This window comes from Rhizopus delemar, genomic scaffold (genome assembly GCF_000149305.1).
Source record: "Rhizopus delemar RA 99-880 supercont3.15 genomic scaffold, whole genome shotgun sequence".
NCBI lineage: Eukaryota > Fungi > Mucoromycota > Mucoromycetes > Mucorales > Rhizopodaceae > Rhizopus > Rhizopus delemar.
The window spans coordinates 442,359-465,367 of record NW_027137841.1 but is presented as its reverse complement, the minus strand read 5'-3'; the positions used below and the strand labels follow the sequence as shown (position 1 = coordinate 465,367).

Below are 23,009 nucleotides of genomic sequence, written 5' to 3'. Positions count from 1 at the left end.
AAAGATGATTGTAGAAAGTATATAGACAGTATGCCGGATAGAATCAAAGCTGTTATTCAAGCAAAAGGGGGATATACGGACTACTAACAGATATTAAGGGGCACCCGGAAAAATGGTCCGGATGTTGCTCAAATGTTTGATCTCTTGTGGCTCCCTTTGAAATTTTGTGTGACATATCAAATTTTTACTACAAATAAAGTCATGTTTTCTCTTCAAAATAATGTTTGTTTCGTTTCATTTGATTGAGATTTGGTAAAGCTACGGTAATATTTGTGAATATTCTAAAAACATCCGGACCATTTTTCCACCTATATTGTATCCACACAACTAATAAAGTGAACATTCATGGATAAACTTGGATACTACAGAATTATAGTCTAACCAGATCTCTATTAATAAACGTGAGAATTCTGCAATAGCCAATCTTGCCCTGTTGTCCTATTAGCCTTCTAAATACTATATCGGAGCCTGATTATAATAACGGCAGTTCAATCCTATTTTATAATTATGGATTAGATCAATAATTATTTACTTCATTGTTCCTTGATTCGTCAAGTAGACAGCGGCTATTGATTATCCACTATCCTTCCTTATATTCCATATCATTCTTTTAACCGATCAATTGAAATAGCGGTAAAGACCCAGACATTCAAAAAGTATAAATACCCTCAATATTTTTTATTAATAAAGTCATATATAATCTTTAGTTTCACAACTATCGTCTTTTTGTAGTTTTTGTCTTCTATTTCATATTTGGCAAAACAACCTACTGTATATGAAATGCCTCCAGTCAGATCAAAGTTGACTAGGGGTTGTATAATGGTTAAGGTAATAAAAAAGAAGGTGGAAACAAAAATAAAGAAACAGTTTGGATACTTTTTGGGACTGATCTTTATTTCAGTTTAAGTTCAAGTAAAAATTATTCTAATTGAAGGCAGTTACAGTGGGTCAAAATTGTTAAGGATACATAAGATTATAGTCACTTTATTTTAGTAAAAGGAATCGGATATGATCCTGAATAGTATGTCGACATAACTTGGAATCATTTATAACATTATTCCCAACACAGATCAATAAAAGACTTTGATTAGATCTTTATATTAAGCTTTATTCATGTTAGCTTCACATAGTCAAATATATGACATGGTTGTAATATATTTTATTGATGATATGAGCATGTTGAATAGGGAATTACGATTACTTACCGGATCATCAATAGTCATGGAAACATTGATCTTAACTGAGATATTATTATTAGCCATAATATCCAATCACGGAACTAGAGGATTTTATATTCATCCGTACCGTCTCCTAAATAGTCCTACATCCAGAGTTATCTGAAACCATCCCGATAGCATAATTGACAATACAAGCTAGGAACAGGCTAAACTAATAATTAGAAATAGTAATCATCTATTCTGTCGAATTGATCATAAATCTGTCCTAATTCTTTATCCGTATCATGTCTATAAATACTCTCACTTTTTACATGTAGAATTTATCATATTCAATCTTAGTTATCTTAACTTAATAAAGAGATACCAAGTTCTAACAGTATTTCTTTATCTTTGTTGTTATACTACTTTTACCTAAAACCCCCCTATCCTAAACAAAAATACCTCACAAACGTATGATGATTTTTACTTATTTTTGATGTAATTCCATAACAAATTGGCTCAATCATTTCAAATTTAAAATATAAAACCAACTATATGTGCACTATTGTGTGCCAGAATTTTAAACTCAGATAAGTAGCTGAGGTCTATTAAGATACAGATACTTAAGCTCGGTCTATTTGTGAGGTATTTTGACTTTATTGATTTCTAGTGGATCCGCCTTTTTCAGCAATGAACTTGTGTTCTTTCTGGCATACTGTCAATATACTTTAAACATTGATCTTTAGTAAAGGGATTCCATTCCTTTTCCACTCTCTGCCATAGTTCCTGTTGTATAATGGTTTAAGTAGTAAAAGAAAAGGTAAAAACAAAGATCAAGAAACAGTTTGGGTACTTTTTGAGACTGATCTTCATTTCAGTTTAAGTTAAAGTAAAAATTATTCTAATTGAAGGCAGGTATTTATATCTTATTGAGTGAGTGGCTTGATATCTTCTATTGTTATCGTTCTTCTAATATTCAGGTACTTTAGCAAGCGTTATCTATAATTATGATTATGAAAACTTTTCATTTGTTCTTTTGTATGTCTGTCATAGATTATCTTTTATTCTGGGAATTTCTCACTGATTTGATTAACGTTATTTTACGCGTTATTTCAATTATGTGAAAAATTAGCAATATTCCTGACATTGGATTGGATTTGGTTATTTTAGTTGATACTTCTTCTTATCAAAGAACTCTCATGAATACAATACATATTCTAAAAGAACATGTTTAATTGGAATTGATTGTATGATCTTATTTAAATAAACTTATATTTTATTTTATTTTAATTATGATCTTGTACTAAGACTGGTATTTATTAATGTCAACTGCAATCAGTTACTGTTCTACAACAGGCTTTCTTACAGAAATTTTTTTCTTTCCCTTTATGATTATCGCATCCGGACATACTTTAAACATAATTCATATTCAATATACAAGAAATCAGAGCAGTGGATGCTTTACACAGATTTATCACAGCCTTTTCTGTACTATTCTGTCATAACTAATCCCAACCCTTTAATTCAATAAAAGTAGTTTTAATATAGCTCCTGATGCAATGAGGTATGTCGTATTTATCTCATTAAACACGTATTATTCGTATGAGATTACTCAAATCTTATATAAGAAATAACAAGTACTGAATACATAGTATTACATATTACATATTCTCTAAGACTCATTTACAATATTAACCATATGCAATATTTATATTGTTCAAGCTCAAAAGTTGACCTTGAACTCACTTTGGTTCCTGAATAATTCCATTTCCTATATAAAGGTATAGTTTGATTTATTAGGTTCTCTCTCTCTCGTCTTGAAATCGAATAAAGAAGTTATATAGAGACTCATTCACTAGTTTTCAAATATTACCTCCTTTTATTTCTCAATCTTATTATTTGCAAATATCTCAAGAAATAAATGAAAAATGGACCTATTTAATTAATTAGAAACAGTCCACTTACATAACTAGGAAGAGGTCTTCATACTAGATCTACAGCTATAATTAATTAAAATATGTTGAGAAGGGTTTAATTGAATCTTCATGAAAAGAATATAAATACTAAATACAATAATATTGAATAAAAGCATAACTTTTTAAGTCTCGTTGAATTTTAAAGTTTTTTTATTTTTACGAGATAGCACAGTTATATATTAACTTAATAAAGAGATACCAAGTTCTAACAGTATTTCTTTATCTTTGTTGTTATACTACTTTTACCTAAAACCCCCCTATCCTAAACAAGTACATATATTAATATCTACATTGTGAAAAGTATATGGACTCTGGACATATATTATTAAATAAAATCATATATAATTTTGGGTCCTATTGAAATCTCCATTTTTATTTTTGCGAACAAAAAAAGTTTATCACTCTAATGTATTTACTTTGTCTGAGTCCCATGCCAGGTGATTAGAAAATAGAGTAAAATGGCTATCGAACGCTTTTAACTACAATAATGTCGATAGTTCTATTGTTCTGTTGGAGAAAAAAACTGTATACGTAGAAAAATCTGTTGATTTATTGCCACTGTATGAGCTATACTAGACATGATCTTTTTCATAATGTTAAGGTTTGGCCATAGTAACTGAATAAAGACTTCTATCTAATAAGAAGATCTCTAAAAGAGACACAAAGTATGATGTCTCTCAATGATTTTCTAATGGCTCTGCATAAACATATCCATTATATGCGTCTCATATAATTAGATGAATTTTATTGTGCATTGAATATGAACTAACGTTTTCAAGGAGAGGGTCATTGATGCTTTTTGTTATCAAATAACTGGTATTGGATTACGAAAGTAATGTGAGCTGTTGTTTTTCAAGAAGGCATGAGGGTCCTATCTTTCTGGAGGATTGTCTTTTGCATCTATTAGTGCTTTCCTATAAAAGTATTTATTATTATGACAATTTAGACTTGATACATTCTATATAAAAACAGGGTGCGACGCAAAATAGAACATGGGCTCACTGAACTTTAATTGAATTGATGACTTTTGCACATTTTACTTCTCACCTACAAAAAGCATGTCTCACGTGGTATACATCTTGTTTTTATCAAATGTCACCAAGAAACAAAGAAAGGATAGATACAAACACATGGAGTGTCTTATTTTAGTACAGTCCATGACGGTGCATACCGATCAATAAAAGGTTTTCTTGCCATGGCTATCGAAATCCCTGTTATGCCTGCCACAAAATAAAAGTGTTCAGCAGCAGTGCCTATCAGTCTTTTTTTTTATTTTTTTCATTGAATCATCTTTTGGGACTCGAAAAGCAAAAATGAATTCTTATGCACATCGTTTTGTGAGAGAGTTGTTGATGACAAGGGGGTTTATTTAATCAATCAGACTATGCATTTCATAGCTTAAGAGGTCTCCTTCCCTATCGCTCTAAAGTCAATGAGCTCGTAACAGACATTTTTGGCTAGTGTTGACTGATCCCTATCATGTGAATCTCTTGAGCACCTTGTCAACTAGCCCTGGGTAGTCCAGGCAAACATACCCAACCCCTTTTGTGCACTTGAGCTACTCTATTCTTTGTCCTCATCAGAGCATTTCATCAAATTCTTTGTTTATAAGCAGCATCAAAACTGGTGGGTAGTTCATGCACTCATGCTCTCCTCCTCCTCCTGTTGTCAACAACTCTTGGAGACATCAATCAGTGTGTTGATCATCACCTATAATGCCATCCAGAAGAATCAACTTTCGCATCACCACTGTTGACTCGTGTTGGAAGGTTGTGATAGTGCATGGGATAGATGAGAAAGGAAGGGTGGGTGTTGAGGTATACTTTCATTCTTTGAAGCTACTCTCGTTCTGGACGAGATTGCTATCCCAACAAAACTCTGAAGACAATCCGCTTAAAACGCTTCATGGTTGATGTCTCTGTTGGTTTTGACAAGTTACTGATGCACTTGCATCACTTTTGACGTATGCTTTGATATAAAAAAGCTGGGTTGAATAGGGCATGCTCTGCAGTCAAAGTGGAGAACAAATAAATGAAGCGTACATTGTATTTTGAACTCAATACACGTGCACAAGGTTGTATCACACGACAGGAAATGCGTTGGTGCTTGTCTAAGCTGGAGTTGTAGCCATTAGCTAGCGTGAGCAGCAGGCGGATGTGCAGTGAAATAACTGCAGATGTCTACGCGATCTCGCAAGAGGCACAGACACCAAGATTCATTTCATGGATAGTCGGCTTGCTTATCGGAAATTGAACTGGCTTGGTTCTATCCATAAAAGACCCCTACACGCCCGAGGCTTCTTATGACCTGTTTTACATAAAAAAAGAAATGTCGTATTCTCCAGTGATCATCATCACCGGTGCTTCACGTGGTATCGGAAAAGCTACGGTCATCGAGGCTTTGACAAAGTTTGACGCGAAGGTGGTTGCTGTGGCTAGAAATGAGGATACTCTCAAACAAGTGCATGACCAAGTATCAAAGGAATTCAACAAGGGTGATTGTTTAGAGCTCGTTGTGGGTGATGTCACCGATCCCTCTTTAGCACAAAAAGCAGTAAAAGCAGCTGTGGATAAATGGGGACGTTTAGATTCTATTATTGTTAATGCTGGGTAATGTTCAAAAGTGAATCGTGTTTTGCATAAATTTTCATGTGTTATTCCTAGTGTCCTCGAGCCTATTGCCTCCATTGCTGAAGGCTCTGTAGAACAGTGGAAGAGGTAAAAATGCATGTTTGGTTGACGTAAATAACCATCTTGGACAGATTATATGACGTCAATGTTTTTTCAGTCATTACACTCGTTCAAGCCTCTTTGCCTCATCTTCGTCAATCTGAAAAAGGATCCATCATCATCGTATCCTCAGGTGCTGCGTTGAAAGGCTACAAGGGTTGGGGAGCCTATGGATCGTAAGTGATTGCTGGAGGATATCACAGGAGGGTTATTTAATTTGTATTTTACAGATCCAAGGCAGCCGTAAACCATATCGCAAGCACGTTGGAAGCAGAAGAGAAAGACGTGACGACGATCGCCATTCGTCCAGGCGTGGTCGACACAGACATGCAAGATGCTATTCGTAGCACGGGTGGGGACGCAATGAAAGAGGATCACGCAAAATTCATGCAGTTGCACAGTGAGGGTAAACTACTCAAGCCAGAGACACCTGGACATGTTCTCGCTGCCTTGGCTCATAATCCACCTAAAGAGCTCTCGGGTTTAATGGTTGAGTGGAATCACGAAAAACTCAAGGATTATCAACGTTCAGAAAAGAATTAGAAAATAAACTGTTTACTGCTACACACAATTTTTTTTGTTTTTTATTTCTTCTCCTTTCTCTCCTTTTCTTTATCGACTTTGTACTAAATCATCAATCTTCATAATCATCTTTACCGTTTCAGCAGACAATTCAAGAGCACTTGAGGTAACCAAGAGGGGTTGAACGACATTTTCATCCAAGATATCAGAGATAGTGCCCTTCTTGACGTTAATACCAGCCGTCTTTTCACCCAAGGTGTGCTTGTTTCGAAGTTCGGTGACAATTTTGATAGGATTCAAGCCTGCGTTTTCAGCCAGGGTGGTAGGAATGATTTCCAAAGCTTCAGCAAATGCTTGGAAACAGTACTGCTCCATACCTGCCAATGTCTTGGCGTATTCTGTCAGTTTTTGAGAGATTTCGATTTCAGGAGCACCACCACCGGCGACCAAGAACTTCTTTTTGACCAAACAACGGACGACACAAAGAGCATCATGGAGAGAACGGTGAGATTCTTCGAGGACGAGGGAATTGGCACCACGACAGATGATGGAGACCGTCTTACCAGCATGCTTCATGCCTGTCACCTTGACAATACGAGCCCCAGCATTTTCAGTTTCTTCAATCAGATCGGCATAACCCAGCTTGTCATCTGTAAAGGCCTCGATGTCAGCCACAGGCTTGCATCCCAATGATTTCGCAATAAATTCAATTTCGTCACGTTCGATATCCTTGACGACCATGATTTTCAATTTAGCCAAAAAGTGAAGAGCGAGGTCATTGACAGCATCACGCAATATGGATTTTTGAATCAAGAGCACATTACATCCTGACTTTTTAATCTTTTTACACATGTTCAAGAGGTACTGACGCTCTTCTTTTAATATTTTATCCATCTGTCGATAGTCATTGACGACAATTTGATTTTCCATGTCTGGCTTGGGAGGTGACAATTGGAATTGGACGAGACCGATCTTGGCCTTTTCCATACGGCTGGGTCCACCTGCTGAGCGAACCGTGGTTTGGTTCAAGACGAGGCCATCGACCAATTCAGTATCATCAATCGTACCGCCCACCTTCTTCACCACTCGGATATCTTTCAAGTTCACATTGTTGGCAATCGCTGGGTCAATCACACGTGTCACGGCATCGACCGCAATGGGTGCAAGTAAAGTGGAATATTGAGACACAATCTTTGAACTCAGCGAGGTGGAGGCTGCTCGCAACAACGACTCACGGTCAGACAGGTCAACGGGTGTGGCCATCTCTGTCAAGAACTCAACTGACTTGGCTGCCGCACGTTGAAAGGATTCGGCAATGATGGTAGGATGAATGCCCTTGTTGAGCATCTTTTCAGCTGCTGTTAATAAAGAACTGCACAAGACCACAACTGATGTTGTTCCATCGCCTGCTTCAACATCTTGGGCTGCAGACAGATCCACAAGCTACAAAAAAAAAAGAAAAGAAAAGAGGGTTCAATACAAGGTCTGTGCATTATTTGAAAACTAACCATTTTTGCAGATGGGTGAAGAACGGCCATGTGCTTCAAGATGGTAGCACCATCATTCGTGATCACCACTTCACCACTACCAGTTTGAATCTATGTCCACAAAATAAGATTTTCTTTTCTTTTTTTAGCTTGTCACTTTTCATTATTACCATCTTATCCATGCCTCTAGGACCTAATGAAGTACGAATCGCATCTCCAACAGCTAAGATTGAAAACATAGATTAGAGACACGTCAACCTGATGACTGATGTCTAGTTTACCTTTGGCAGCCGTAATATTTGACATGCGAACTTCCATAGGTTTATCTTTATCTTGAAACTTTCCTCCTTGAGAAGCTGCTGTTGGTTTTGCTACTTGTGCCATGATTTTTTTTTTTATTTTTCGTTGATGAAAAAAAAAAAGAAGGGAGAAAAGTGAACAAGATGGAAAAAAATTTTAAAGCAAAGGGAGTTTTAATTTTTATTGGGTTCTTTGCTTATTACGCGTTTGGGAAGTAAGTTGCATGCCTTGCAGAATTAAGGAACATCAAATTTAAGTCTCAGTTGTTGTAGTTGCAGATGGTAGAGTGACAGAGCAAGTAGGATAGAATAATAATAGAGTTTCCCCCTCCTTCTTTTGGTAATCATCGAATTGTTTTTTTAAAAAAAAAGTAGGAATGTCTACTGATTTTCTTTAATTCACTTGTGTATAAAGGAAGGGGAAGGGATTGTGCCGTAATAAGTTTATTTTTACATCTCGTTTTCGATTTTATACACAAGAATTTTCATTTGCGTGGTAAAAAAAAAAAAAACTATTTGAGAACAACTTTACAGATGAAAATGTATACTGTGGCAGTCGAAACAGACAAGCACTTTTGGGTGATCCTGCTCCGTCAAATGACCTCGGTGGGATACATCAGGATACGGACGCTTGAAACAGCCTTCGTCATCCTTGGATCCAACCTTCTTTTGAAGACTGGCCTCTTTGACTAAATGAAACAGCAGCAGGATGCTACCTTGACAGATTTACCATGAAGACTTACATCATCAGGAAATGTAAAAGGGTCAAAGAGTCCACTTCTTTGTTTTCATTCTTATTTATCATCGTGTTCATTTAAAAAAAAAAAAAAAAAAAATAAAAAAAAACCTTGTCAAGCCAGAAGCCCATAGCCACTGAATAAAAGAATAGTTCAACACCAGCAGCAGATCCAAAGCTGACGCTAGAGGACAAGAAAGAGGTTGCTGAAATGGAGTCATCTATCCAAAGAAGCTGTAGGTGAATGTGAAGCTAAAGATGGCCGTCTTTGGCAGATGGAAACTTGGCTCAGTTCTTTTCATACAACGGGGATAGCATGGCTCCAGGCTTGAACCCAAAGGCCGCGACATGCCTGTCTTGCTGGTTCGGTTGTGCATGGTACAGAAGAGAGGTGTGGTACTGTTTGATGTTATCGTGTGTCATGCGAACCAGGATGAATCATTCACTTTTTAAGCCTCACACTCTCCTCTACTGTTTGCGCATTCCATTTTAAAAAAAAAAGTGATTATTTTTTTTAAAGTGATTGAGTCAAAGAGGAGAGAGAGAGGGAGCATCCGTGTGCTCTCTTTCTCTCTCTCCACTGGATTTTATAAATAATAATAATTTTTTTTAAAAAGAGGGTGAAAATATACAAAAAGGGAGGGGGGGGGAATAAGAGAGATTAAACAGTTTCATCTAAAGATTCAGTATCATTGTCCGTGCGATAGGCCAGTGTCTGCAGAGCGGTCTTGACAGCTTCATCCGCACTCCAGTGAAAGAAAGGATAACGATCCCGAGGGAGGTGAATGGAGATCTTTTCGACATCGAATGAACCATGACTGCTGTCACTCTTGTGTTCTTGCGATTCCACCTTCTGCACCGGACCATCCATCGAGGCAGGCACGATCGGCAGGATCTCACGAGCGGCCGTTGGATCCGACAGACCGGACCGGGGTTGATCGGCCATGCCAGCAGCGATCAGACAGGTACGGATGGCAGGATGGATAATGTTGGCGAAATGAAACTCGACATGATGCCCCGCATAGCGATTCAGGGCGTTCTGGGCATCGACAATGGCCTGAAGTCCACTGGAATCCAACCGGTTCACGGTGCTAAAGTCCAAGATGAGCGCATGCAGACGGGGCAACTGAGCACGCGCCGCGTCACGGGTAGGGTTCGCATCATCGTTCCACGCACGCTCTCCCTTGGTGAGCAGCATGGCATGGCGTCGGGTGTGCTGCTTGCAGTAAGAAATGATCTTGTCCGAGATAAAGGCTGAATTGGGGTACGTAAACGATTCGTCCACACGACACATCAGGATGCCCGCAGGAAGGTCCTCGACGAGTGGACCCAGGCTGGGATGGTTTTGAGCAACGTAGAGGTAGTGTGGCTCGGTCGTCTTGCCGTCACCGGTCAGAGGAATACGACCCAAGCTCCAGAAGCGAGGGCGGGCGATACGGAAGAGGAGGATGACAAAGGAGAGTCCGACGGCAGCATAGATGCCGTATTCGACAGTCGTAAAGAACGTGATGATCACACCCGCGATAAACACAAAGAGTTCCCAGAGGGATACCTTCGCAAGACGTTTCATGTACTCTGGACCCGACGCAAGATCCGAGACGGCATGGATCACGACCGCAGCCAGGGTGGCATCCGGAATATAATAAAAGGCAGGCGTGAGTGCATAGAGTGCGAGGATGACAACCAAGGCAGAAAAGACACCGGCCAGAGGGGTCTTGACACCTGATCTGGCCTTGATGGCCGTACGAGAAAAGGAGCCGGTGGATGGATAGGCACCAAAGAAAGAAGCCCAGATGTTGGTGAATCCGATGGCAACAATCTCTTGATTGGGATTGATCGAGTAATCATTGATACGACCGAATGATTTGGCAATAGCCACATGTTCCAAGATCAAGATGATCACACCCGACGGAAGCGAGCTTGCGACAGAAGATACCGTGTCCGTGGTGATGTTGGGCACCGCCATGGCTTGAAATCCAGCGGGCACGGTCTTGACGATACTGATCGGACTCGTACTTTTACCAATGTTGATCAAGAAGGCAATCAGCGTCGCAAAGATCACCAACACACCATTTCGCATGATGCTAAAAAAGAAGAAGTGATTTGCATACTTTGGATAACGTTTGCCGAGATATTGACATCCAAAGCGAACACCATAAAGCCAGACAAGGGCACTCAAACCAAAGGCCACGTCGAGTTTGGTGGTCGGGAGATATTTGAAAAAGTTGCCAAAGATCAGATAACTTGAATCTTGGGTATTGACGGCCTTGATACCAAACAGTTTGGGCCACTGACCGATCGAGATCGTGATGGCAGATCCCGTCATGAAACCAGCAATAGCAGGACCAGGAATGAAGTCCACCAGGATACCCAGTCGAACAAGACCGATAAACATCGCAATCGCACCTGTCAATAAACACATGGTGACTGCGATCTCAGGACCAGTGATGTTTGGATTCTCACTCGTGATCCTTGTGATCGTTTGACCAACAAGAAGGGACATGACGGCTGTAGGACCAATACTGATATCTTTGGAAGTGGCAAATAAACAATAAACACAGAGACCCACAAAGGCAGTACTAGAATCAAGTCAGTCTCTATTTCTCTTGTAGAGTGCAACACTTACTATAGACCATATTGTGGAGGCAGTTGAGCAATTTTAGCGTAACCCATACTTTGAGGCACGACCACCACACCCACCGTCACACCCGCGATGACATCCCGAATCAACCACTGCAGATTATAGCGGTGGATCCATTTGATGACAGGAAATAAGCTGAGAATGTATTCTTGTATGTAGTGAGGCAATTGATGAAGGAATTCTTGAGTTTGTTTTCTGTATGATTCTGGTTCATAATCAATAATGATTTCTCCTACATTCTGTTGATGAGGAGAAAGAGGCATGATGTATAGGAAAGATGAAGAAGAAGAAGAAAAAAAAAAAAAAAAAAAAGTGAGAGAGAGAGGGAGAAGTCTATAGGTGTCAGTGGTATTGCGCCATCCTGTCATTTGATTACATCTTATTATCCAACAATAGCTGAACTTGAAATGAGATATACCAAAAATAGCAAATAGAAATCACAACCAATCAAATAGAAATCAAGATCTTGTTTATTAATAAGCCATCTTTTTTTCATTGTTTTATTCTGACGTAAATTAAGCAACGTTTTGATAAATCGTAATTTCATTCAATATCGATTCATTATTCATCCAATCATTGTCTCCCAGTACAAAATCATCCTCATCTTCTCTTGATCCTTTGATGACTAAATCCCTTTCGTTTGCAAGATGTAACAAACAAATAAAACAGAATGGGACAGAGATATCCTTCATCACTTTGGGTGGATACATTTTCTTGAGGTGACTGACGATATCAGTGAATTTTTGTATTCCATTCACTTGTTCATCTTTGGTTAATGCTTTCCAAAGATTGTCTTTCAGTTTCTTCACATCCACCCTTTTGGCTGTTCTCGCATAGTTCACATACAGCGGTCTGGTCCTCTTCAGTTGATGACCTGTAATCAGCGTGTCTCCATAAATACCCGATGTTTCAATATCATCGTAATTGTCTTGATAATAACCTGAATCATCCATCGTACTCAATAAAGCTATAAAGAAAAAGGGGGGATGAATTCACACAGTAAGTGATGTGATCATGACTTACTTGGTTCATTATGATCCGTCATATCCACTGGAAAACTCTGACCATCGTCCAGATCATAATCTACATCATCTTGTGTTTGTTCAGCCCAAAAGTGAACATCACCTTCTTCCATCTTTTCTTCATCCTGTTTCACTTCCTTCTTCTTTTTCTCAATCTATACACTCATCAGCTAAAGACAACACACTTTAAAATCAACTTACTGGAAACATCGGTTTCAAAAAGTATTGCAAGAGTTGCTTTGATGAAAAATGAATGTCATCAGGCAAGAGATGCTTGGATGGATTGGTATTGTTGGGTAAAGTTAATTTCTTTGTCGACGTCTCAAAGATCGCATCTTCATCTTCTTCCTCTTCTTCTTTAAAGTCAATAAAATACTCTTGTCTTGTCCTCTTCTTTGTCGTTTTCTCTTCTATTTCATTTCAGTCACCTGTACCTCCACTTTCATCCACTTACCGTTATTGATCATTTCTTTCGGGATCGTTTGTGTCGTCGGTGGTCTTCTCAACTTCCAATGTTCTGGTCCAGCCCAATTCTTGATGAGCGTATTATCAAAATAGTGAAACAAGTCCTTGTTTTCATTGTTCAAAAGTGCCGTCAAATAATCTTTCTCTGGTAATCCTCCTTCTCCATCTTCCAATCCCTCCAATCCTTCTTCATCTTCTTGTGCTGGGTCATTTTGAGTGTCATCAAACGTAAAAGGATCTTCTAGATCATCATGACCATAGTCAATATCATAATCGTCGTTATAATCTGGCATAAAATTCGCTTCATCGCCCGCTATGCCTTCTGGATGATCTTCTTCTTCGCTGTGTAATTCGGGTATTTCTAATGTGTCACTGAAAAAGTCAAAGCCTTTAAGGGAAGGAACGATAGAGAGTTCGTCCAGTGATTGCAAGTCGGGTAATTTGGCTACCAAGAAAATTAAGTACAAAAAAAAAAAAAAAAAAAAAAAAAAAAAAAAAAAAAAAGGAAAGACTTACATTTCAAACGAGATATTTCAATCATATTGCCTTTATCAAACATCTCCAACCCTTTTTCTCCACTTGCTTCTTCTGATGGTACGTCCTCTGCTTCTCCTGATGGCCCATCTTCTGTATTCTCTACTGGCTTGTCTTCTGCCTCCTCTACTGGGTCGTCTTCTGCATCCTCTACTGGGTCGTCTTCTGCATCGTTCATTTCCTCACTTTTGTTTGCTTCCTTTCCTTCTTCTTCTACTTGGCTCTCTTTTGATGTATCCACTTGTTCTGCTGCTGGATCCACATCCATCGCTTCACCCGCTTCCTCCTCACCCTCTTCCTCCTCAGCCTCTTCCTCCTCACCCTTTTCCTCTGTTTCCATCGGATCCTCCTGTGGATTGGTTTCCTCTCGCTCCAGGGTCGAATCCGACGCATCAAAGATAATCTTACAGTGACGATCGATGCCGAGGTGGTTCAGGAGCAGTCCTCTTGCACCGCCCTCGTCAAAGTCAGCCGAGGTCTTTTTAAAGAGGGGATCGACTGCGAAATCCAAATCGAATTTTTTCAGTGAGATGGTCGAAAAATCCTTGACGAGACTCGCATCGGCCCTTTGTGTCTACGGTTCTCTTTAGTCTCCATCCTGCCCGTCTCGCTGCTTACCTTTCGTCGCACTCTTCTTTCCTTTCGTGTCTCTTCATCCTCGTTTCCGTCTATCATGGGATCAGTCTCTCTGCTCTCCCTTCTTTTTCTACCCGTCACTTACGTGCACTGTCCGCAAGACCACTCAAGAGTTTGCCGGTCTCTGTGGCTACGGAATCCACACGAGAAGTGTAGATCTTTACACAACCGTCCAAGGTACACGAAGCCTTTTGAAAATTGATCGAGTCTCCTTCACGAAGAAAAGTCATTTCATGAAAATAATCAATCAAGGCGAAATTCCAAGTATTGGTCGCATTCACTTTCTATCAATTGTCATCAGCATCTGTTCACGTACAACTTTTTTTTTATGTAGTTACATTATCAGTACACATTTTGATCCATTCTTCAAAGTTGGAATACATTTGAGCTGGTGTCAAGGTAGGAACAGAAGGATTCAATGTTGTATTAGAGGCACCTCCAGTAGGATGACCATGGGTTGTGTTGGTGGTTGCGGTTGTTTGGACACTTTTTTGTGATTTTTTACTCATTATTTATTAATAAAAAAAAAAAAACGTTGGGTCCCTTTTTTTTTGTGTGTGTGTGTTTCATTTGACTGTCACAAAAGAGTGTTTTGAAAAGGACGGATTGAAGACGAAGGCTGTTGAAGAACAAACTGGTATTTTCTTTCTTTCTGTGCTATGAACAGTTCCTTAGGCTATGCAACCCATCAACAACAATACACGACCCATCCAGCCAACGAGACGGTCTCTGTCCTGCTCTTCTTTAGCATCCTACTCGTCCTCTTTGCGGCCTTTATGATCTATTTTTGGTACACAGAACTGCACACGATACCCGCACAACAAAGAGGAGAGCAAGCGGTGAGTCAGCAGCAAGAGGTCTATGTGCTGATCGACAATCTGGCGATGCAAGTCAAGATGACCTTTCGGATGCCCCTGATCACCCTGATGACCGTGCTCTACAAGAAGCTGAGGCACAAGGACACATCCGGACCCGAACAGCGCGTGTATGCTGCCGGAGCCTACCATCTCCTTTCCCTCCTCTTCTTCTCGACGGCCATCCTGAGCTTGACGACTCTCGTGGCCGCCCTGAAGACGGCCACGTCCAAGACGATCCAGACCACCCTCTTTCTCCTCGTCCTCTCGATCAACCTCTACCTCATCACCCGACAGAGATGCTACTACCATCAGAAGCAGCAGCTCTTTGGTCCGAACGACGCACACCATCATGCGGTCTATGAGACTCGGTTTGCGGATTGGGATCGATCGATGGCGAGCAATTGGGTTCAGATCCTGATCTTGGTCATCGAGTTCTTTCAGCTTCTCTCCTTTCCCCTCCGAGACCTCTTGAGCCTCAGCCAGCATGGTCCGACCTCGCACACGCTCTCGTTTCTGCTGAACGTGGGTGGATGGATGCCGGACATCAAGACCCCGTCCTGGTACGTGTATTCGGTCTGGACGACGTTTGCTGTCGTCGTCTGCAGCCTGACCTTGGCCGTCGTCATTCATTCGATCAACGCGAGATATCCTTACAAGCTATCGACGCGTTGGGTACGATGGTGTCTACCGGTTGTGGTAAGCTCTCTTGTCCATGTGCTCTGGGACTGATCCCCTTGTTTCTTTTTTGTAGACTTTATTATACATTCCCATCTTGGTAAGCACGATCGGTTGTGTGCCCACTTGCATTCGTTTGACATCTTATCTCTAGACGACCTTTGTTGGATCCGCCGCATGTCAATCACTCAATGAACCCTCGAATGCTTTCAGTCTCACCCTTCGCTGTCACTCACCCACTGTCCCTCGACAGCCCTATCTCTGGCTTTCCTTAATTGGCTACGTGCTCGCTTATTTCTTAACCACCCTGTTCTTATCAAGTCATGAAAGAGTGCCCAACAAGAATGAGATTGCTTACAAGTCGATTAGTGTGGCCTTCATCAAAAATATGGGTAACAAGACAACGACCGTAGGCTTAAAATAACCCGTTCTCATAGGCTTACTGCTCGCGATCGTCTTCTTACTGGTCGAATCGACCACGAAAGTGAACCGGATGCGGGCCCTGCTGTCCACTGCGATCCTGTTCACGATGATTTGTTACAACATCAAAACAAGCCCGTGTTATGTGGATAAAGTAAACAGAAAATCGAATGACACATGGATACTTATCCTTTGACAGATCAACTTTTTTAGGACAGGCTCCTTTGTCGCCATCCTCTGGACCTCGGCCCTGGTGGCTGTCTTGAGTGATTCGAATGCGATCGAAAACCTTGGACCAGGAACGGTGATCTCGATCGTTCTCACCGGTTGGGTCTTTATCCTTTTCATGTTCATTTTACTTTATTTCATTTATTATGCACGTCCATCGGCCGTTCCTTAGTTGAAAGCAAAATAAATCCCTTCCTATCATCCCCATTAGTTTTCAACCCGCTGATCCGCTTCATTTACCTGAGCCACCCAATAGGCATGCTTGGAGGCACTCTTGTAAGCCGCAATCTCGAGCTGGCCAGGAATCGGCTGGCCAAACTGATACTGTTCCGATCCTGTCAGATAGGCCGAGGTGTCTTTGTGGATCAGCTGCACGGGCTGTTCACGTAGCCAGTCGCCTTGGGTGCACTGCACCTGCCAATCATCCCCCGAATCCTGTCCGTCGTAGCAGCTGACCTCTTGCTGTTTGGAAAGCGGGGAGGGATGCAGGTGGGAGTGAAGGTAGGCTTTGGTGTTGGTATGTTTCAGACGGATCAGTGAGCCACAGCGCACGGCTTCTCTGCATCAAAAGAATCATCAGCTACTTCATTCCCCCTTCATCGCTCGTCTTACCCTCGTCTACAGACATGGCCAGAAGCCGCTTCGACCACCCACAGACTGTTGGCATCACTCGCATGAGGGAAGCCAGTCACTGACTGTTGACCTGATCCACTTCCTACATCCATCGGTCAGCAAGCGAGTGTACGGAGTTTTATTGGATATACCATAAGTCACACTGTGAGAGTGTAGTCTGTAACCATTGACATTGTTTGCAAGTTTGATGACACTTCCACATGTTACTTTTTCAAATCCTTTTTTTTTAAAAAAAAAATAAGATGACGTTGCGCGTTAGTCTAAAGCGTCATCTACCTTCTTCAATCTCTGGTTTATCATCAGCCAATACAAACACAAAAGGAAGGGAAATAATCGATAACAGTGAAAACAACTTCATTTTTCTAGAATAAATAAAAAAAAAAAAAGAGCAGGAATGATTGCGTGCAAGAGGGTCTTGATACTATCCAAATTAGGTGATTTGTGTCACGATAAGCCTCTGACTCTTTTTCTGTCTCTGTCTCTCTCTCTTTGTCTCTGCTTTCAAATTGTTTCTCTTTTTTTTTTTTTTTTTTTCTTCTTTTTTTTTCTCTCTCTCTTCACTTGTTATTTTAATAAAACGACCCGAAAGAGAATGAAACTTGATATAAAACCCAGTAGTTATTACGATCAAGTAAAATGATGCTTGTGCATGGATTCATGTGAATGTAACGCATGGATGTGTTTGAATAGGAAAATGGTGGAACCATTCCGATCTTTAGGCCCACCATGGAAGAATTCAAGGATTTCAAATTATTTGTGGAATCCATTGACGCATTTGGTAAAAAGGCCGGTATTGTGAAAGTCATACCGCCGAAAGAATGGTAAGAGGGCATGTCACACAGAAATGATCCTCAACTGCTCTTTTTTACAGGAGGGATCGATTGCCTGATGTGAGCCGTCGACTGGATGAGATGAAGATCAAGAGGCCGATCGTAAGTCGCTGCTCAACCCATACGCCCTTCACTGACACTCGAGATAGACGCAACACATCATTGGTAACAAGGGTGTCTTTGGTCAGACGAATATCGAAAAAAGAGGATCTTACACGATCGATCAGTGGTTTCACCTCTGCCAACAACCAGAGCATCGTCCACCCAAGATGAAGAAGAAAGAAGGTAAATGGGATGAGAAGACCGCAGGCTGTACTGACCCGGATGACATAGTAAGTACCATTGTATGCCGTGGCTTTTTCTGAACAATACCCTAGGACAATGAAAGTCTGTTGGATTATGTAAAGAATGAGTCAAAGACAAATGACTTGACGGTGGAAGAATACAAAGAGATCGAAAGAGACTATTGGAGATCACTGACCTTCAACCAACCCATGTATGGCGCTGACATGTTGGGCAGTAAGTATCTGATGTATTCAAAAGACAAGAGGATTCAGATGATGTCTGTATAGCTTTTTTTGATGAATCGACCGACACATGGAATCTGAATCATCTCGATAACATCCTCAATGACCTGGACACTGTTGTCCCCGGTGTCAACTCACCCTATCTGTACTTTGGCATGTGGAAGGCGACCTTTGCCTGGCACGTCGAGGTAAGGAAGAAGAAGAGAACAAAAGGATGAAAGGCTGAGATGAATAGGACATGGACCTGTATTCTATTAATTACATTCACTTTGGTGCACCTAAACAGTGGTATACCATCGCTCCGATGTACAAGAAAAAATTTGAAACCTTCATGCAAAGTAAGTCCCATGCGACGCCAACCCCCCCTCTCACTGACCCCATGCCTGAATTAGACATGTTTTATATACAATACAAGCATTGTCATGAATTCCTTCGACACAAGACGTTCATCATCTCACCTCGTGTGCTCGAAGAAAACGGGATCCCGGTCGATCGCTGTGTACAGCAACCGGGCGAATGGATGATCACCTTTCCGTTTGGTTACCACGCCGGATACAATCTCGACTTCAATTGTGCCGAAAGTGTGAATTTCGCACTGGATTCTTGGGTGCCGATCGGCCAAGTGGCCAAGGCCTGTGGCTGTGTGGAGGACACGGTGATGATCGACGTCAACGCCCTCTGGGGAACACAACCCAAGCAGTGTGTCTTGTGTCCCTTGAGACAATCGTCCGCGTTACCTCAACATGATTATTATTTGCTTTCTTCAGATATGGGCGCCGTACACAAGGTCTGTGCAAAGGCGATTGATGAAACCAGGATCTTGCATCGTTCCGTCAAAGGCATGGAGGCCATCCCTTCCAGCCGTTGGAAATTGGTAAAATCAACCCTGTTTTGACTATTGTCTCACCTCTGTTCCTAGTCCTGTATCTTTTGCAAAAAGAAGATGGGTGCCTGTATGCAGTGTTGTTATGGCAAATGTTGGAAATCATTTCATCCGACGTGTGCGATTGAAGCAGGCGCAACCTTTCTTCCTAAAAAGGCTCAAAAAGGCTCCTTATACGATGCCTATTGTCCCGAACACGATCCGGTAAAGGATGCATGCGTTTTCTTCAACACATCCTAATGCTTTTCTACAGGAAAAAGTAAAGAAGCAAGAAGAATATAGAAAATACATGAAGGAAATGACGGATAAATTAAAGACGGATCTTGAGATATATACAAAGGACGGTGTCTACAAGGGCAAGATAAAGAAATGCATGCCAAAGCAAAAGGTATGTAAAGTCTTGTTACAAAATGGTCATTTACGTAAAATATACTGGAAAGACATTCAGTTATCTCCACCTTCTCAATAATCATCTTCTTTTGCTTATATGCTACATCGATTACTTACATTTGTTTAAAGCTGCAATCATTTATTTTTTTCTAAAGAAAATAAACAAATACTCGTATATATGAAATCACTAGAAAGCAACTTTTTCAGTTGACTTCTATTAGCCTTGATGCATTCATCACCCTAAAGTGAGGTGAATCATTTCGATTGAATGATGAAACATACATACACATGGAGAGCATGGATCGCTCTGTCGTCGTGGCATAGGATGTTGAACAAGAATTCGTTGATGATTTAAAATTTGGTATTTATTATAAAAAGCAATAGATGGTTTAGAAAAGAGATCATAAATAATAAAAAAAGAGGGGGAATTCTAAGATGTTTCGAAAAGAACTTCATTATGGTTCAGCTTCAGCTTACGAACCGACCGACACACCAACTGAAGATAACCCTCGGACACATCCGAAAACCAAGACTTTTTGGACGAATAACCATTCCTGTGGAGGAAACGAGGCCGGCGGAGCTCATGCGTTTGGCAGATGTCGATCGCCGAACGAAGCATGAGCAACTCGTGGGGCTTTTTGAATCGTCGGAGGATGGAAGGCGGTGCGTGGGCGACGTCATTGGCATAGAGATGATACCAGCTCGGCCGGTCGTCCTTGTCGAGCTGGACGATCGCAAACAGGCGGACGAGGGCCCCCCGGCTGAGCTGACTGTCGACGCCGGTGGTCTGAAAGCGATTGAAGTCCAGGATGTCGACCTGGCTGAGTGTGTGGTGGGGTAGCTCGATCGAGCTCCCGAGGCCCTGGGTGTCCCAAAAGCAACTCGCGAGCTCCAGGTGGCTCAGGCGACGACAGCGATCGGACAGATGGCCAAAGACCTCTTTCGACACCCGACTGTGTTTCAGCAGGAGGGTCTCGAGTGGATGTCTGGCCTGGACCTCGGCTGAGCCGATCACCAGGTTGGTTCGGTTCAGGACCAGTCGTTTGAGTCGACTGCAGCCAGCGAGAAGGAGGTCGAGCGGGATCTCTTGGACTTGAAAGGCCTTATCGAATCCGTTCGAGAGCGTCAGACTGGACAGGTGCACGGTGAGGGAGAAGGCGGCCGAGAGAGCCTGAACGGTGCTCTTGGCCCAAAGGCCGATCGAGAGCACCTCCAGTGTCTGGGTCTGTCCGAGCACGATCGCCTCAAAGGTCTCGGTGTCCAGGCGGTCGGGGGAATGCGGCTTTCGGGAACAGTAGTTGATGATCACCTCCCTGAGCTGGGCACGCCCCAGTCGGTCAAAGAAACGCTTCCCGGGGAAATGCGATCGCATCAGGCTACTCAGCCGGAGGATCTGCAGATGGGGACTGGCCAGATCCATGAACGCAGCCTGTGTGTCTGCAGAATCCAGTCGGGGTGGCGAGGTCGGGTCGTAGGCCAGAAAGGTGTCCCAGTCGAAATTGATCTCAAGGTGCTCTAAAAAGGGATATTTCGCTGCAAGGTAGGAAAGATAGATGGGTGATTTGATCGTCCATTCGATGATCACCAGTGTCTTCATCTCCTGACAGGGCGGATGGGTGAGTTTTTGGGGTTCAGCGTCCGCTTCTTCAGAGATCAGATGGTGAATCTCTAGGTGAACCAGACGTTGACATACCGCATGCAGTGTGTCCCACCGCTTCAAGTCAAATAAAAGTCGCTGCCCTGGTGACCTGTATTTTCCTGTCAACACCAAGTGCGTCAAGTGGGTCGTGGTGGATAAGGTCCGCAAAAGAAAGCCGTGGGTTGGAGCCGTCGTATAACTAAGGTGGGTTAGTTTATGCTTTGCAATGGCTAACACTTGAAGTGATTTTGGATCGTCCGTCATTGCAGGCAATTTCCTGATTTTTGGAAAATAAGGCAAGATAGAATGAGGAATGAAGCTTCGCCAACTGCTAAACTCCAAGACCTCGATGTTCGGACATGTTTTGCCAAGGAATTGAAACTCTTGATGAGTGAGGCCAACTCTGTTTTTTAATTCGACACTCCTTACATGAGATCCTAGGTGGCTGTGTAAAGCAAGAATCTTAAATAGTTTCCTCACCTGTCCTCGATTGTAAATGAGTATGGTTGTAAATAATTTATGATAAAGATAACAATAGTTTTCTTTGTTAGCTAGCAAGTATTGAATCTTGTCCCTAAATGCAGGCAAGTAGCTGAAAATGACTTCACGAACTTCAATTGGGAACTGCATAAAACATATATTTGACAAAGAAAATCCAATTGAAGTCGGTAAATGAAAGTAAGTTAGTATAGCAAGTGGAACCGACGAGGAATTAGGAGAAACACGACATGAATCTCTATATTTGTTTTCTAGAGCATTCAAAACCCAGGTTCAATGGGGGCTGTTGTTACAAAAAGATAATGTTCTAACACAAGCTGCCCAAAGGGGGCGCAAGTTCATATCTCTTATGGACGTTCTATGTAGTTTATTTGTGGTCTTTAGACTCTGTGATTAATTTAAAATTCAAGTGATTCGCTCAGAAAAGCAACATGCTATTTTAGAGCTCTTTTGAGTGCCTGTTGCATTTCCTGATAGGTCATGTTTGACATGGATGATGAGTGAGCACACAAAGGAATGCACTTTTGGTTTGTATACGCAAATTAGAATTTTTACAAATGAAGAAGGTTCTTAGAATGATTGCTGATGTTTTTACAAAGATTTAATCAAATTAAATATTTGATACATTCATTTTCAATAGTGTTTCTTGAATAGAGTGAAAGAAAGAGTCTCGTTAGATTAAGAAAACAAAACAAAAGCATCTGTTTTACTTTATTCATTGGCTTATCATTTGAGAAAGACGAATTGACCTACAAATCTAAAGCATGTAATCCTTTTTTTTTACCAAATAAAAGAAAAGCCATTATATTATGCAATACTTTTTTGAAGCATATATTATTATTCCTTGTTAACAATCTTTCAAGTGTTGATTTGGGTTTAGAATAAATATTTATGAATGTAATGGATGGTGAAATGTTCCTATTCGACTTTAACACTCTTCATCTTCTAATTCATCAAACAGACCAGCACTAGCTCCTTCAGCATCCATGTAATCTAAATTAGACTTTATTGTTCTTGAAGCTTACCAGCGTGTACTAGCATCCTCATCTAAATTTATAGGCACCATAATACATGTATCTTCATTCTTTATCACTTCTTTCCGTTCAACAATTCTCATCTTTAGACGTTTTTATCATTTACAGAGAAAAGAAAGAGGGTGTGCATTGGCACTTGTATTTATCACTTTACATATCGGCTTTTTAAAATTCAACAAAAATCGTTTGTC

General features: G+C 41.1%; 8 protein-coding genes across 8 annotated transcripts; 3 read left to right on the top strand and 5 right to left on the bottom strand.

Annotated features, from left to right (window-relative positions):
• Positions 1-5,461: 5,461 nt before the first annotated feature.
• Positions 5,462-6,042, top strand: RO3G_14970 (uncharacterized protein; the record flags this gene model as incomplete). Its single annotated transcript, XM_067669554.1, has 3 exons — positions 5,462-5,742; positions 5,797-5,850; positions 5,895-6,042. The coding sequence occupies 3 exons, from the start codon at positions 5,462-5,464 to the stop codon at positions 6,040-6,042; spliced, it is 483 nt and encodes a 160-aa protein (XP_067525655.1).
• A 432-nt stretch (positions 6,043-6,474) lies between these two features.
• On the bottom strand, positions 6,475-8,255 carry RO3G_14969 (T-complex protein 1 subunit delta; the record flags this gene model as incomplete). The annotated part of the gene is made up of 4 exons (XM_067669553.1): positions 6,475-7,827; positions 7,893-7,982; positions 8,042-8,094; positions 8,153-8,255. 4 exons carry the CDS (start codon positions 8,253-8,255, stop codon positions 6,475-6,477), a joined length of 1,599 nt encoding a protein of 532 aa, XP_067525654.1.
• Positions 8,256-9,567: 1,312 nt separating this feature from the next.
• RO3G_14968 (uncharacterized protein) lies at positions 9,568-11,810 on the bottom strand (the record flags this gene model as incomplete). Its single annotated transcript, XM_067669552.1, has 2 exons — positions 9,568-11,485; positions 11,533-11,810. The coding sequence occupies 2 exons, from the start codon at positions 11,808-11,810 to the stop codon at positions 9,568-9,570; spliced, it is 2,196 nt and encodes a 731-aa protein (XP_067525653.1).
• Positions 11,811-12,559: 749 nt separating this feature from the next.
• RO3G_14967 (uncharacterized protein) lies at positions 12,560-14,713 on the bottom strand (the record flags this gene model as incomplete). The annotated part of the gene is made up of 7 exons (XM_067669551.1): positions 12,560-12,724; positions 12,771-12,925; positions 13,024-13,479; positions 13,551-14,142; positions 14,187-14,236; positions 14,290-14,488; positions 14,543-14,713. The coding sequence occupies 7 exons, from the start codon at positions 14,711-14,713 to the stop codon at positions 12,560-12,562; spliced, it is 1,788 nt and encodes a 595-aa protein (XP_067525652.1).
• A 375-nt stretch (positions 14,714-15,088) lies between these two features.
• Positions 15,089-16,160, top strand: RO3G_14966 (uncharacterized protein; the record flags this gene model as incomplete). The annotated part of the gene is made up of 3 exons (XM_067669550.1): positions 15,089-15,757; positions 15,813-15,836; positions 15,891-16,160. The coding sequence occupies 3 exons, from the start codon at positions 15,089-15,091 to the stop codon at positions 16,158-16,160; spliced, it is 963 nt and encodes a 320-aa protein (XP_067525651.1).
• A 431-nt stretch (positions 16,161-16,591) lies between these two features.
• Positions 16,592-17,109, bottom strand: RO3G_14965 (uncharacterized protein; the record flags this gene model as incomplete). The annotated part of the gene is made up of 2 exons (XM_067669549.1): positions 16,592-16,943; positions 16,997-17,109. The coding sequence occupies 2 exons, from the start codon at positions 17,107-17,109 to the stop codon at positions 16,592-16,594; spliced, it is 465 nt and encodes a 154-aa protein (XP_067525650.1).
• A 634-nt stretch (positions 17,110-17,743) lies between these two features.
• Positions 17,744-19,726, top strand: RO3G_14964 (uncharacterized protein; the record flags this gene model as incomplete). The annotated part of the gene is made up of 8 exons (XM_067669548.1): positions 17,744-17,838; positions 17,889-17,949; positions 17,997-18,179; positions 18,225-18,366; positions 18,420-18,562; positions 18,610-19,248; positions 19,294-19,461; positions 19,511-19,726. The coding sequence occupies 8 exons, from the start codon at positions 17,744-17,746 to the stop codon at positions 19,724-19,726; spliced, it is 1,647 nt and encodes a 548-aa protein (XP_067525649.1).
• Positions 19,727-20,077: 351 nt separating this feature from the next.
• RO3G_14963 (uncharacterized protein) lies at positions 20,078-21,550 on the bottom strand (the record flags this gene model as incomplete). The annotated part of the gene is made up of 1 exon (XM_067669547.1): positions 20,078-21,550. One exon carries the CDS (start codon positions 21,548-21,550, stop codon positions 20,078-20,080), a length of 1,473 nt encoding a protein of 490 aa, XP_067525648.1.
• Positions 21,551-23,009: the final 1,459 nt, after the last annotated feature.